The sequence below is a fragment of the Puntigrus tetrazona genome, chromosome 7 (assembly GCF_018831695.1).
Source record: "Puntigrus tetrazona isolate hp1 chromosome 7, ASM1883169v1, whole genome shotgun sequence".
NCBI lineage: Eukaryota > Metazoa > Chordata > Actinopteri > Cypriniformes > Cyprinidae > Puntigrus > Puntigrus tetrazona.
The window spans coordinates 11346737-11361933 of NC_056705.1; the positions used below are offsets into that span (position 1 = coordinate 11346737).

The window sequence follows — 15197 nt, forward strand, 5'->3', positions numbered from 1 at the left end:
TGCGGAATTTTATTCAAGCGCATTTTTTATTATTTATTATCGATATTAGCTTTGCTATTAGCGGTGTTGCCCGAGCAATAAAACAAAAACGTGCTCGCTTTATTAATAGTACATGCCAACTCAAAAATTAACTAAAAGCGCTCTCGGATACTGGTGCCTTTTTCTGCCTGTTTTCTTTTTTTTAGACCGAAAACGCTGCTGTTTGTAGATGGTATAAATGTGCATCTACGAGAGGAAAGTGTTAGAAGTCACATTAGGCCCGAATAGTGTTTTTTTTTTTTCTTGCGCGGAGCACGGGAATGCAATGACCCGTTGAGGAAAGGTGTCAGGTTGATTCATCAGCCGAGTGCCTTCTTAAGGATTTGCCCGAATCTCACGAGGACCTGCTCGTTTATTATTCCTCGCATTCGAAGAATAGCCTATCAATACAGTTCACGATTATTATTATTATTATTATTTTTAATTAAAAAAGCCCAGTTCAGTGTTGCAGGACAAATGCAGCGTCGACACTAAAGTTTATAATTATCATGTTATAGGCAAAAAATAAAATTACTGCACGATTAAATAACGTTATTTTGATCAACTAAAAATATGCAAATAAATAATTACATATATAACAACAACAGCGGACTCGTTTATTTCGGCATCCGGCATAGGCTATATTCACCAGGCCTGCTAAACGCGTTTATTTTTCCTCTGTGGCATTAGGACGCTCAAGTCCTCGCAAACGTTGACTAAATAAATGTAGCTCCAAATAACAAAAGATCACCCCATCGATGGCAGTATAAGATGATTAGGGCATGTTAATGTCAGATCCTTCAAAACTTCCCACTGCGCTTTTGTACGCGTCCAGATGCATGTCTGCATGTGAATGATGTTTATGGAGAACAGCGTTTCCTGAATAAGCACGTTTAATTAAAGCGATTGTAGTTAAGGATTACACAAACGAAAGAAATGCAGATGAGATGCTAGTTAACCTCATAAACAACAACAACCGTCTGTACGGGACGTTAGATAAATCATTAACGAGAACACGCAGAGCTTCAGCGCGCGCGCGTAAAAGAGCGCTAAACAATTAACATTTTACTGTGATTAAGAGCGATTAAGAGATTTCGTCGGCACATCAGGCTTTAAAGGCGTTTTGAATCGCGCCTTGTTTCTACTTCACAACTTTTTTTTTTTAAACGAGTCTTGTATTACTTTTTTTTATAATCGATACGAGAACATCAACACACTTTGCACTAACGGCGTATGTAACTTACGTATTTAAACGCATGTGCATTTAAAATTAATCGTATTTAAATATATATATATATGCATTTCAAAAATATGTTAATTTTAAATCAGAAAAGCATGCAAAAGGCGCGTACAGTAAAATGTTTCCATTCCGCGGTAAATTAAGAAAACGTAAAAGTTAACGTAAGGGAATAATAATCAGGATAAAGTCAACAAAATGTTGCATGAAAAAAAAAACAGCTTCAGAACAATTAATTTAAGTGCAAAACGATTCTTATTAAAGTTATTTAAATGCACCGATGAGTTAAAGTTGATTAAACTTTTAGTTTCGCGTGTAAAAAAAAAAAAAAAGAACATTTCGTCTAGTTCTTCAATCTTGGGAAGGGAGCAAATGGAAACGGACACACCGGTTTTGTTATTTCAGCGTCGGGAGAGAAAATGAAACGAAAGACTTTCCTTCCCTGGGCCCCTTTTTAGCAATGTCACTGAATAGATCCTTTATTGCAATTGTTTTTTTCCAATTGAGCACCCTACTGGGCTGTTGCATCCTTTTACAACCCCTAACAACCCACACCCGTTTCACAAACACCTCCAGATATTTATAACGCGAAATTACTTTTCTATTTCCCCAAACCACACAAACAGAGACACGCATTGGGGTCCGGGCACCGGGGTCATGGCCGTCAGGAAAGTGACAGTGGATGATGTTGTGTGTGTGTGTGTGTGTGTGTGTGTGTGTGGATGGTCGTCTGGGGGGCAGGGTGCCCTCGGCTCTTTGTATTCGGGCAAGTATTGGTGCGTTTTGTGGGAGGTTGTGTTGCTAGTTGCGGAGGCCGAGTTGCGCTGGCTGGGTTTGGGTATAGAAGGTAAAAGAGGCGCATTGTTGAGCTCCAGCAGGCTTTGTTAGGATCCTCTCACCCCCTCCAGTTCTCACTTTTCAGAGCACTGATGCGAAGTAGACAGCGTGTGTCACTGTACACTTTTGACGGGAAGATCTAAAGAGGAACATATTTTTTTTTTTTACAGACCACCAAGAAATCGAGACGCGGAAATTTACTGCTTTTAATAGCGCAGGTTATTATTTCTATTTCACGTGGCAAAAATAAACCGACGACAGGTGCATATAAATCACGCACGGCGATAAATAAATCAAATAGGCATTGCATGCATTTAAAATAGCACTGAATACGAGTCATTCGCACTAATATTACTCTTTTGCTCTATCCTAGGAATGATCTAAATAGTCAGACGCAAATGAAGGGCTAAATTGTTTTATTCGGACAGTCAACTCTGTTACCAGGCAAGTTTTTAACGCTGAAATTCCCCTAGAAAGGATCATTGCAAAATACATTTGACTTCTTTTATGCGTAGAGATGCATCGACCGTGTATGCGCAACGCCGCAATTGCAAAAACTGCAATAAAATAAATAAATAAATAAATGCGTTTGGATTTCGCAACTAACCCTGTTTATTTTCTTTGTCATAAATAGAATACCATAACCAACCCACGTGGGAATCAGGAGTGGCGTCCATGATGCAAAACAGTAAGTGCAATTCTTATTATTATGCATTTCTCATATCAAAGATACGACTGCTATCAATTCTTTTCTAGGCAGCGTCTGACTGCTTCATTTTAATTTACGATTAAGTTCGAACTGCATTGCATCTGTGACTGGAAATTAAATTAAATTCAACAAAACGTTCGGATTATGGTAAAAGCGTGAGGGTTTGAAACGCGAATTGCATTTTCCCTACAGAAAATTCCAACGTTACTTTGTGTTGATATTAAAAAGGAAAATCGACACGGATGCAATGTGCGTTTCGCATGTACGTCAAGCATGAATAAATGAAACGCTGATGGGGGGAGGAGATGTTTATTTCTGCTCGAGTTGGTAACAAATAAATGCAGCTCTGGCTGGATTAATGCAGAAAATAGTTGCCAACTTCCACAGAGGACTTGACAGTGCCGAAACAGCCAACGCACGAAACGGGACACATGAAATAGTTTGACGATTCCGGGATTTGATTTCAGGGTTTTCCGTGCTTGCTTAAGGGCTTGAAAAGAGAGTTATGTTATTCTGTAAACGGCACGACATCACTTAGTTTAAGCATTCGTCTCCAGCGATGAGATCAGAGGTCTGACATATGATAAATTATTTATTTGTGATTACGTAATGTAATTACGCACTGGTCATTCATATGGAAATTTAAAAGAGAATTCAAATAATAAATAATAAAACATTCGCGCAGGAAGATAAAGTTAGGAATGCGGCAGGATGTAGCCTATTGTGAATAAAAAAAAAAATCCGTATCGCATTTAAATGCATGCACCGACATTTTTTTTTTAGTTTTGAATCTCCAATTTGAAACTGATGTTTGAAATTCACAACATGTGTTTCCCTATTAGTAGGGGAGCAATAAAACAGTCTCATAATGACTGCCACCAGGCCAGATCTACAGTCCTACACCGTGGGGAATTACACGATTATTAAGACTTAACCTTTGAACTGTGAAATGACAGGCCGGGTCATGTTTCTCTGTGATGGTGACATCAATCAAATGGACTCATTTGATAAACATGCACGCCTTCTCACGTTCAAGAGTCTATTAAATCCAACTAATCCAGGAATTATTGAAGAGCGAGAGGACGACAGTGGATTATTCCACTGGATTTGGACAGATTACCACACGTTTGTTGTGCGGTATCAGTGCTTAAACAAATCAGGTTCGTTAAAATGAGTCCAGCTGGATGTGGTGTTATTCATGACTGAATCACCATTGAATTTTAAAGGCTCAGAACTGTGCACAACTCTCACTGTAAACCGAAGATAATGCAAATTTAGGGACTCTATTTAGTGGTGCATTTCTTACAACAGGACTGTAGCAGATGTGGGGTTTGTTACAGACAGTACGACTGACTGAAAAAAAAAACAAAGAAGCTTTGTCAGTTTTAATATGTTTAGAAACACGCACGCCTCTGTCCTCGTGCCCGTGCATTGCCCCTATAGCTAGAAATAAAACGAAGCCTCCCTTGAAGGCAACAAGAACAGAATCCAATTTTGTCTGATATCCAAATGCAGACAGAAAGGGTCGTTTTATCATGCTACTATTTGTCGTGACGATGCGTTTTTCAAAAGCAGAGCAGTGTCATATAAAGTGACAGTCCTGCCACAAGTACTTCAGCTGATCTTTTCAATGAGCCTTCCATGCATGATCCGAGGCGACCTCCGCCTATTTCCAGAAATTAAGCTCAAACTTGACGTGCAGCTAGCTTTATTCTAAAGACAAATGTCAGAGAGTCTCATCATATTTTCCCCCCTCTTCTTCTTCTATATTTGGAGCTTATTTATTGCTTAGGAGCTCGGGCTCCTGCAGTCAGACGAGAGAGGAGCGGAGAGCTAGAGCACACACACACTCCGGGGAGGCTTTTCGTAGGGATTCGCCTCAGTTTTTTTTTTTTTTTTTTTTTTTTTTGCTCGCTTTGAATTGACTTTTCACTGGACTTTCACGTCGCATCAAAATACACCGGACTGGTATGCGCTTTTCATATTCTCCTGAGCTTTGCGGCTCCTGCTTTGCTTTAATATCTAGTTATTTTACACATTGCCGTTACGAAGGAAAGCTTCGCTGTCGTACACCCGGTCTCTTTCTGACTGTCTGTTGTAGTTGAATGCCGACGGGGGCTTATTTATCAGGGATTTGTTAGTCTGAGAGTTTCCAAACACTGGCGCACGGTCTTGCGGAAAGCTGTTCTCTTGAGGACAATTTGATTATGAAAATTTCAGTGCACTTGAATGGAGATGTTCAGACTCGGGTCATTTCATCAGTCGATTGTGCGCGCCGATTGATTCAAGCCTAGTGCATGACATTCAAATGTTGATTTGCAGGACTTGTGTAACAGCTTTTAAAACTGTTGGTTTGACAAATGCAAATGGCTTGGAATATTAATGCCGGTCAGATAAAGTTGATTATTAATTAAAAAAACAATGCTACATTTTTCCTTGGTCGGTCAAGCAAAATGTATCAAACGATTGAATCAGCAGGGAATTTTTAAAGGTCAGATCAGACCTTTTTTTTTTCTTTTTCAATTGCATATTTAATATATTTTCCATTTATTCATAAAAAATAAAATGCATGTTTTCTTTGCTCTTGTGTTATTTGTGTAAGCAACAAAATGCATTTCATGTGCAACCCTTTAGTCGTAATTGATTACACTGACGTCTTATATTATATAACATGGAAATTGTGATGTACAAGTACACTTTTTCAGTCTAATCTGACTCGGTTTGTCAGCAACGCTGATCAAAGAAGAGCTCCAAGAAGTGGAGCTTTATTCTGGACAATAGGCCACCTATTGAGGTCATGTTTTTGAGAGGGAAGACGTGCCAATTTGTTATGTCTCCATGTGCCACAGGTCACAGTGGCGTCAACCAGCTCGGCGGGGTGTTTGTGAACGGCAGACCGTTACCGGACTCCACCAGGCAGAAGATCGTCGAACTCGCTCACAGCGGAGCGCGACCCTGCGACATCTCCAGGATTTTGCAGGTGACCGTGAAGCCCATTTGTACATCCGCAAACTCCATAGGTGCTAGCGGAATACAAAGATACTTAGTTACGAGTCGAAATCGCAGTCGCGTACAATCGAGTAGCGCAGTTAAATGAAAAGGATCACAACAACACATACAGTATGTATTCAAAGCATGCACAGCAAACAAACAGACACTAACGTAAAGTGTGACGGGAAACATACTGAAATCATCCTAGCAATTTTAAGGCATATTTTCTGTGTTCATAGACCCATGATGATGCAAAAGTCCAACTGGACAATAAGAACGTAAGCGTATAACCGTTTGAAGTACATTACATTATTTCAATTTAGTCTTAAATAATGTATGTGAATTGTGTATATTGCTGTCCATTCAGGTGTCCAATGGGTGCGTGAGCAAGATTTTGGGGAGATACTATGAGACCGGCTCCATCCGACCACGGGCCATCGGAGGCAGCAAACCGAGGGTAGCGACGCCTGAAGTGGTCGGCAAAATAGCGCAGTACAAGAGGGAGTGTCCCTCCATCTTTGCCTGGGAAATTCGGGACAGGCTGCTGTCTGAGGGGGTGTGCACCAACGATAACATACCGAGCGTAAGTCCGAATATCGCCTCATTTGCATCATCTCTAAAAAAACCCCCAAAAACCTTGTGCTTGCAAACTGGTTAAATAGATAAGCTTTTTCATATTGCAGGTATATGCAGCTTTATAAATACAAATAGCATTCACGGGGAGAGCTACAGTGAAATAAAATGCAATTTTAAGGCTGAAACACACGGCACTTTGAGTGACGGTCTGCTTTATACCTTTCAGGTGTCGTCGATAAATCGAGTCCTACGCAACCTGGCTAGCGAAAAGCAACAGATGGGTGCAGATGGCATGTACGACAAGCTGAGAATGCTCAACGGGCAGAGCGGCACGTGGGGGACACGCCCGGGATGGTACCCTGGTACGTCCGTGCCAGGACAACCGAATCAAGGTGAGACGGTCTAAAAGCAATAAGAGCATCACTGTCAACAGCTAAGTTGGAATAACAATACCATGTGAATAACAAAGAAGGAACAGCAACAGCAAAGCAAATGCATAAAAAAAAAAATTATAATAAATTATATAATGTATAAAATGTATATTTAATAATGTAAATATATATATGAATGTAATGTTTTTAATAATAATAATAAATAAATAAAAGGCATAGGAGGAACAACAAAACAATAAATAAATAAGTAATATAAATGACTAAGAAATAAAAATGTATTCATTTACTGTTTATAAACAATGAATTAATAATAATATACATTTTAATATTACAAATAGTTTTGATAACAACAATATTAAAAGCATCAGTAATTATTATGCAAAAAATAATTATTTGTATTATTTTTACGGTCCATATTCTACTATAATTTTTATACTGAATTTATATGGCAATATTCAATATATATATAATAACTATAATTGCTAATGCATTACTAATACTCTAATAATTTATATTCAACCATAGAATATCTAAATAAATAAAATGAATAAATAAAAAAAGATTAATTACTGTAAGAAATGTACAGTCAATGCATTTATTAGGGACCTTATTGAAAAGTGTTACCGTAATTTATTATCAGTTCATAGCGTTAATTTATTTCTACTGAAAGAGTGTTTGAAATATGTCAAATATGAAAACACACATTTGAAGTCATTAGGTCTATGCGTCAATCCATCTGGACACACATTAGATTGATATACAGAACGCAAAATAGCGTGCCACCGCTAAACCTAGATGGGAAAAGGCCACTCATTAATTGAGGAGTTAGTGCTAATTAATGGCTCATTTCAATACGGCTTCTGTCTGGCTCTTGGATCTGCGTGACTAGGAGCAGAGTTTTCGGCGGAGGTGTCCATGCGCTTCCACCTGCCCCTTCCCCCTGCCCCTGCCCCTGCCTTCCCCATCATTTGTGCCCCATGGGGAGCGAGAGAAAAGCACTGCGCGTCCCGGGACAAAAGATGTTTCTGTCACATGCAAGAATTTGTGACAGGCACAGCTCTGTCTCTCTGTAATTGCTCATTAGAGGTTGCTTTTTTTTTTTTTTTTTTTTGGAAAAAGAGAGAGAGAACATGCACAGGCTTTTGGTTAGAGGAGACAATGACAAAAAGTTTAGCTGATGAATAGTTAGTTTCTAATCAGGATGATGAATCAGAGTCCTGCGTGTGGATATTCACAGCATCGCAAACACCATCCGAGAACATTAATATTTAACAGGAAAACTGCTCGATAATTCACCCCTAAAGTTATATTACTCACCCATATGTCACTCCAATCGAGACTTTTAAAGACCTATCATACAGGTTCGAAAGACAATATTTTATTTTTAGAACTTAATGACTCTGAACAAACTTAAAAGTCTATTTAAAAAAATAACAGCGTACAGTTTTTCATATAGTTAACTAAAATTGAAAACATTCATTATTTAAAATGAAATGTAACAAACTAAATGTTATAAACAAGCAAACTACTAAAATGATAAAAACACTTTTTTGTTACTTGAAATAAAATAAAAGTTAAACGAGTTAAAACTTAATATTATAAACACACACACATACAATTCAAACACTATATAAAAAAAAAAAAATCTAAAAATAAAAACATTAATAATAATATTAATAATAAAAACTATTAATAGCATGTCAATGACACAAAAACGATGGTTTGGAATGATGAGGGTGAGCAATTCGTTTTTTTCATTTTATGTTAACTATTGATTTTTTTATGTTTATATCTTGCAATTATGACAAGATTGTGACAACTGGCAATTAAAACCGTGAGGTACGTCACAAACGTGATACTGTCCTCCAGTTGCGAGTTATTCAGTCAGAAATGTGAGATGCAAACTCTAGAGACTTTATATTTTTAAAGACTTTATAACTTGCAATCGTGAGTTTGGGTCTCACAAATTCGGAGATAGACGTTATCGCTGTGAGACAAAAAGTCTTTATTAATTATCAATTCACTTTCAAACGTTTATACTCTTCCACGTTAACCAGCTACTGCAGGTGAAAGGGCCTGGAATGGACTTGTTCTGACTGGACAGACTTCTCTATCCCATGCTAAATCTGGCAAAGGTCTTTCAATGGTCATCTCCTGTTGAAGGTATAAATCCTAACTGGCGTTTAACAGGCCCGGCCTGGGGTTCTTTGATTAATGACAGTGGTGTGTAGAGGTTAACATACTGAACTGAAAGCTCTGTTGACTAGATCCTTGTGTTATACAATGCTGAGCACTGCACGCCTCTCTTTTTGTTGTTCCTTTCCAATTGTGCCCTCGGGAGAATTTGAGCCTGACGAAAAAGGCCTGGCAGCCCATCTCTGTCTGCACAGTTTAATGGTTCCCCTCATTCTTCTGGTGGTATTGTGTCATAGAGAAAAGCAGCTCTCTATTCAAGTGTTGGTGGTCACCTCAATAGGTCCCTGGACACCCATACGGTGAATAGCACTGAGAATGCCTATACATTATATGTGCTGCGTATGAAAACATCCAAGGGAGCTGGAGGATGATTCAATGTGTTTCTTTTGGTACTTTGTTACGGATCTATGCAGATGATGCCTGCAATGAATCTAGAGGCGCATTCGCAACAAAGACAGTAATATATTATATTAAGATAATAGAAAACATAAGAAAATATATTATATTAAGATAATTAAATATATTATATTATACTATATTATAAAGTAAAACTTTAAAATAAAATAAAATATATATATATATATATATATATATATATATATATATATATATATATATATATATATATATACTTTGTCAATTATTTGTGCAATTCAGTCATGCATATAAAACAAAGTATTTTTATTTATTTATATATTGGCCAAATAAATTTAATTGAAGCTAAATACAAATCTTACCCAACAACAAAAAAATTAAATAAAAAAGCACTAAAAAGCTGTGGTTTACAGTGAATTTATAACAGCTAAAATAAAATTAATTCATCTGATATAAATTCACTGTAAACCATGGTTTCATGGGGTTTATTGCTTCTATAAAACAGGTTACACAAAATAAAAGAGAGCAAATTAAGTGTAATGATATTAATAAAAACAAACAGTTTCGAATGTGGCTCAACTAATCACAATTAAGGACCAGAACTGTCCATTTTATTTATTTTGCTTTTGTTTTATTGCAGATGGTTGCCAGCAACAGGACAACGGTGGCGAGAACACCAACTCCATTAGCTCAAACGGCGAGGATTCAGATGAGACTCAAATGCGCCTGCAACTGAAAAGAAAACTGCAGAGAAACAGGACGTCGTTCACGCAGGAGCAGATCGAAGCCCTGGAAAAAGGTGAGGGTCGAGCGCGAGGATTAAATATCTGCCGTAACCAGCCGAGCGACACGGAGTAACACGCTTTCGCACCGTTTTCTAGAGTTTGAAAGAACCCATTATCCGGATGTTTTCGCAAGAGAAAGACTCGCGGCAAAAATCGACCTTCCAGAAGCTAGAATACAGGTGAGAAGATCGGTGCAGCTTTAAAAAGCACGGCGTCTCACTGTTGCTGTTGTCTCCAGCTGCTGATCTTCTCTGTGTTGCAGGTATGGTTCTCCAACAGAAGGGCGAAATGGAGGAGGGAAGAGAAGCTGAGGAACCAGCGACGACAAGCCAGCAACTCCTCCAGTCACATTCCCATCAGCAGCAGTTTCAACACAAGCGTCTACCAGGCAATCCCACAACCCACCACTCCTGGTAAACAACACGCCACAAACTAAAACACGCAACAAAACCTTCACACAAATCCACATTCCTCATGCAAACATGCATAACAAGATATTAGATCTCTTTTACACAAATACCGGCAACGGTTTATTTTAGGGTCTCTGAACTAGTTGCTTATGTTGCTAGAATATTAGCCATATATTATATCCCCAATCCTACCCAATGCCTAAACCTAACTACTAACTTACTAACTATTAGTAAGGAGCAAATTAGGACTCTGCTTAGGGAAAGGTTAGTTAATAGTGTATAAGTGTGCCCTGTTCTAAAGCGTTACTCAAATATTGTACAAAAGGTGTCAGAACAATTCGTTCAGAGTATTACGACTTCTACTACAGAAATGAAAATAGCTTTGATACTGTTTTTTTTTTATTTTTATCTATTTGAGTCATTTAGTTGCATCAAACTTAGTGCGCAGAGGCTTTACTTTTTGTTTCCTTCTGAAATAAGTCATAAATAACAATATAATATAGATTTTTTTTTTTTAATCAATAATGGTTACATATATTAAATGTTTGTAAGAATACTACTACTACTACTAATAATAATAAATTAAAACTTGTGACTTTTTGTTCTCTTGGAACTCACTGTTACCTAAAAACTAAACTAAAATAATTAAAAATAAATAAATACTAGTTTAAAAAGCAGTTCAAGCATTATAAATAGCTTTTACATGAATTAAAATTATTTTCGAGCGTACAAAATTTCATCTTTTGGACATGCAATTAATATACGTCATATGTGTAATGAAGAACAATTAATCGAAAACTATTCATAGAGAAAAAAATCATTTAGCTGCTTCAGATTTGGTGTGCTTTCCATTTTGGTAGATTCATTTTATATCCAACTATTATGACCTAAACTAAAGGATGACAGTTTTTCCTATGCTATACTTGATCAAATATAAACCGTGTGATTTTTTGTCTTTACCAGTGTCCTTCACAACAGGGTCAATGCTAGGCCGATCAGACACGGCTCTGACCAACTCGTACACGGGTTTGCCGCCGATGCCCAGCTTCACAATGGCTAACAACCTGCCTATGCAAGTGAGTAGCGTCGCCGACCCTCGTTTCCTCCTCGACCCTCGATAACTCGATGAATGTGCTGTGCGTGATGCTTCCTTAAGTGTCTCCCGTTCCATCATTTATCTCAGACTCCTCTGTGTAATAGATACTAAAAAGCTATATGTTTACATACATATATTCTTGTTTTTTATAGCCAAGCCAGACATCTTCCTATTCCTGCATGCTGCCCACCAGTCCGTCCGTGAATGGGCGAAGCTACGACACATACACACCCCCTCATATGCAGGCACACATGAACAGCCAAACAATGGCGACTTCTGGTACCACCTCGACAGGTAGGCAGAATACGTTCATTGTGCGCGATCGGCTGGCACGTTTACACTACCGTTCACAAGCTTGGGGTCGGAAAGACTTTTGATTTGCAAGAAATGAACAGCGAGGATGCGTTAAATCGGCCAGAAGTGGCGGTAAAGACGTTTGTGATGTTACAGAAGATTTATGTTTCGAACAGCAGTTGAGATTTCTGCTCAAAGGAACAACTGTTTCAACAAAAGCATTAATAACGATAATAAATAATTCTTGAGCGGCAAATCAGTCTATTGGAATGACTTCTGAAGGATCATGGGACTGAAGACTGGAGTAATGATGCTGAAAATTCAGCTTTGCATCGCAGGAATAAACTAATTAATTTGTATAAATGTTAAATAATATAAAAAAATGTTACTGTCAAGTGAATGTAGCCTTAAGGTCACACTTTTTGCATGCATTTTTCTTTTTTTTTTTTTTTCATCAAAACGCATGCTATAATCAATAAATGACACACAAAGGATTTGGAGACGCGTGTAAACGTTATTGACTCAACATGAGGTCGCATATATTTTTCAAGATGCAAAAATTTCGGACGGAGTGCGCATTGGCGAGCGTAAGACATTTTTAAACACATAAAAATACCTTTTAAAATCCTAAACTTTTGAACGGTAGCGTATATGCATATGCTCTTTTACCAATTTATTGTTCACATTTGATATGCCCTAAAATTCCATTTAACTTTAAATGCATGGTTTTGTGTTTCTAAAATTGTGTTTCTTTCCCCTGTTTTATGCACCGTTTTTGTTCCTTTGCTCTTAAAAATAAATGCACGAAATAACATTTCTACAACGGAAAAATTCCAACGGATCTCGTTCGTTTTACACAGGGACCAACCAATGCCGACAAAGCACCCCTATCCTTAACAGCGTTTGAAAAAGCATTTACTTTTGCACTTTGCGTCCCTTTCGACGTTTAAATTTTAAGTTCGATACTTTCTTTAATCACCCATTTGTCAAAGAGCATAAAAAAAAAGACGCGAACTTCGTCAATCCAGCTTCACGCGAAAAACGTCAACGCTTAAAAGTTTGCAAACGCACGTGTTTCTGACCTATATTCAATCTCTGTTTATAGGACTCATCTCCCCTGGAGTGTCTGTCCCTGTCCAAGTTCCCGGAACTGAGCCAGACATGTCTCAGTACTGGTCAAGATTACAGTAAAGAAAAGAGTTACTTCGCCCTTTGACTTCCGCACAGAGACTAAGAGAGAACCTGGACCTCTGCAGCAGTATTTCCACAGACACACAGACAGTCACACACAAACAAACAACCAGGACGGGAAAGCGTGTGGACTCTCGTCGCGGTCAGGAAACTTCGCGGCACTACCTTTAAGAGGAAAAGCGGACTCTAGAGAGACTTAACGGAACAAAAACAACCAACCTCCGCTACATCCACGGTCTCCTTTTTCTTCGTCGTATTTGTACGCCGGCTCTTCATAAGCGAAGACGGCCGGGGGACATGTTCGGTCTGGTGGAAACGGCGGAGAGCGATACATCGCGACTGTTTTCTAATATCAGGATTACGGATCAGACTTCAGGCCCATATCAGAGCAACGGGAAAACGCCCGTTCGTAGAAATTTTCACTCTGGGAGAGTCACCGGCTAAAAATCGACCCCGCAGCGGCTTCAGTCAATAACGCTATTGCATCTACAAAAAAAAAAAAAAAAAAAAAAAAAGAGGAACAACAGCCATTGTGTAAATTACCGAGTACTTTATAATTATGTCTGAGGGTTTGGAGACGGGGCGGAACCGATTTCCGAGGCCGTTTGTGCTTGGTCATTTATAATTGTGACGTCAGAGCAATGGGAAAGTTATGAATACGGTAGGCTTGGCCATCGATATAACGTTCATCCATCTCGCCACTGTCCGATTGTAAGTATTTGTTCTCCCTAGAAACTTCCTCCGGGGAATTAATCGCGGAAAAACACGAATACGTTCTCACTTTTATTGCCCCTCCCCCCTCCGGGAAAAAATTAAAAAATAAAAATCTATAAATGTTTTATACGGATTTTCATGCATCGTTAAAAAAAGGAAAAAAAAACATTTCTTTAGGTCAGGTACAAGTTGTCTATTAGGTATAGTTGTATTATAGTGTCCTACGGTCGGATAATTTTGTGAGACTAGAAATATTTAATTCCGATAATTATGATTAAAAATGCTTGACAGAGTTTAAAAAAGAAAAAAAAAACGTAAGTGTTTGGCAGTTGTTTACAAGTACATATCAGACTTTAACCATTGTTGATTGTAAAAAAACAGACCAAAGCCTTTGTATTTCATCTATTACACAACAATCTTAATCTTCTTTTTTATCGTTAGTCTTGTGTTGCTATACATTTTGTAAAGGAAAAGAAGTTGTTTTACATTCTAGTACACTGGCTTCAACTATATATGGCTGCGGCTTAATCACGCGGCCCTTTATTTATGATCGACAACCATTTGTGGTTTTAAAAACATGTTGACATCTCTTGAATTCTGCGTTTTTGTTGTGTACCTGAAACATGAACACTTGTAACGGTTTTTTGTGTCAGAGCAATGCTTTGGAAAACGAAAGGTCTACCCTGTCTTGCAGATATTTCAATTTAACTTTATTTAAAAGCTTTCTAAATGTATTTTGTGAAAACTATTAAAAACATTTTGTACAGTACGCATCGCTTTCTCTGTGCTTTTACGAAACGCAGAACTTTTGATACAGCTCCTAATAAAAACATTAAAAAAAAAAAAAATCATTAAAAAAATAAATTAAAACATTAAATTAATAATTCTTCACGATTTTCTAAAAACGCTAAACTTAACGAATCCCTAAATGAAAACTATCCTAATTTTCATGAAAATCATTTTAAATGAAAAACATTTCTTTATTTCTTCATGATATTCTAAAAACGTTTAACTTTTAATGCGACGCTTCGTGAAAACAATCCTCATTTTTAATAAAATCATTTTCGAATTGAAAACGTATCTTTATTTCTTTGGGATTTTCTAAAAATGCGGAAATTTTAATATGACTTACAACGAAAACGAGCAAAACTATCACCGTTTTCAAGAAAATAATATCAAATATAGAACATATATATCAAATATTTCTTTCTTTGCGATTTTCCTAAAATTCTAAACTTTTATTATGGAATTTTACAAGTATAATATTTAAAAAAAGAATTTTGAATGGAAATTTTTTTATTTCTTCATGATTTTTTTTTATTTAGAACTTTTAATATAACGATGAGTGAAAACGAGCATCATTTTCTAATAAAATC

General features: G+C 37.4%; 1 protein-coding gene across 5 annotated transcripts in view; it reads left to right on the top strand.

Annotated features, from left to right (window-relative positions):
- The window catches only part of pax6b (paired box 6b), an 18454-nt gene extending 3864 nt beyond the window's left edge, over positions 1-14590 (top strand). For 3 of the 5 annotated variants that reach the window (XM_043243329.1, XM_043243330.1, XM_043243328.1), the window contains 11 exons: positions 2727-2780; positions 5651-5781; positions 6032-6070; positions 6160-6375; positions 6595-6760; positions 9972-10130; positions 10213-10295; positions 10379-10529; positions 11490-11602; positions 11775-11916; positions 13022-14590. In XM_043243329.1, the coding sequence (XP_043099264.1) occupies positions 2727-2780; positions 5651-5781; positions 6032-6070; positions 6160-6375; positions 6595-6760; positions 9972-10130; positions 10213-10295; positions 10379-10529; positions 11490-11602; positions 11775-11916; positions 13022-13107 (1340 nt within the window). In that variant the 3' untranslated portion in view covers positions 13108-14590. Of the gene's footprint in view, positions 1-2465; positions 2537-2726; positions 2781-5650; positions 5782-6031; positions 6071-6159; positions 6376-6594; positions 6761-9971; positions 10131-10212; positions 10296-10378; positions 10530-11489; positions 11603-11774; positions 11917-13021 lie in introns of all 5 variants that reach the window. The other 2 variants (XM_043243333.1, XM_043243332.1) reach the window with 2 other exon arrangements.
- Positions 14591-15197: the final 607 nt, after the last annotated feature.